Raw genomic sequence first — 370 nt, 5'->3', positions numbered from 1 at the left:
AAGGACATACAAAAAATAAGGGATTTAAATGTCGATAATATGTCTGCCAACACACACACACACACACAATTGCACTTCTCATCGGAACGAGACTGAACGCTTACGTCAGCGAGTGCGGCGGTCTCTCAGCCAACCAATTCGGTTTTCGCAAGGCAAGATCCACCATTGACGCAGTCAGCAAGGTGGTTGGCATTGCCAGCAGCGCCATCGAAGGAACAAGATGGAAAGGAGGCTCCAAACAGTACTGCCTTGTTGTCACGCTTGACGTAAAGAACGCCTTCAACACTGCGGATTGGAGCTGCATACTCAGTACCATTCATGATCTCGGCGTCCCCCCGTACCTCCTTGCCATCATTCGGAGCTTTTTTAG

At 49.5% G+C, this 370-nt stretch overlaps 1 protein-coding gene across 1 annotated transcript; it reads right to left on the bottom strand.

The window, feature by feature from the left end:
* Positions 1-134: 134 nt before the first annotated feature.
* On the bottom strand, positions 135-370 carry LOC124461344 (the record flags this gene model as incomplete). The annotated part of the gene is given in 1 exon segment (XM_047012871.1): positions 135-370. A coding segment is annotated over 1 exon segment (186 nt), but the record flags the coding sequence as incomplete, so codon positions are not given.

Source organism: Drosophila willistoni, unplaced genomic scaffold, assembly GCF_018902025.1.
Source record: "Drosophila willistoni isolate 14030-0811.24 unplaced genomic scaffold, UCI_dwil_1.1 Seg37.1, whole genome shotgun sequence".
Lineage (NCBI taxonomy): Eukaryota > Metazoa > Arthropoda > Insecta > Diptera > Drosophilidae > Drosophila > Drosophila willistoni.
Note: the sequence above shows the minus strand (reverse complement) of the source record. Positions and strands in the feature narration are given on the sequence as shown.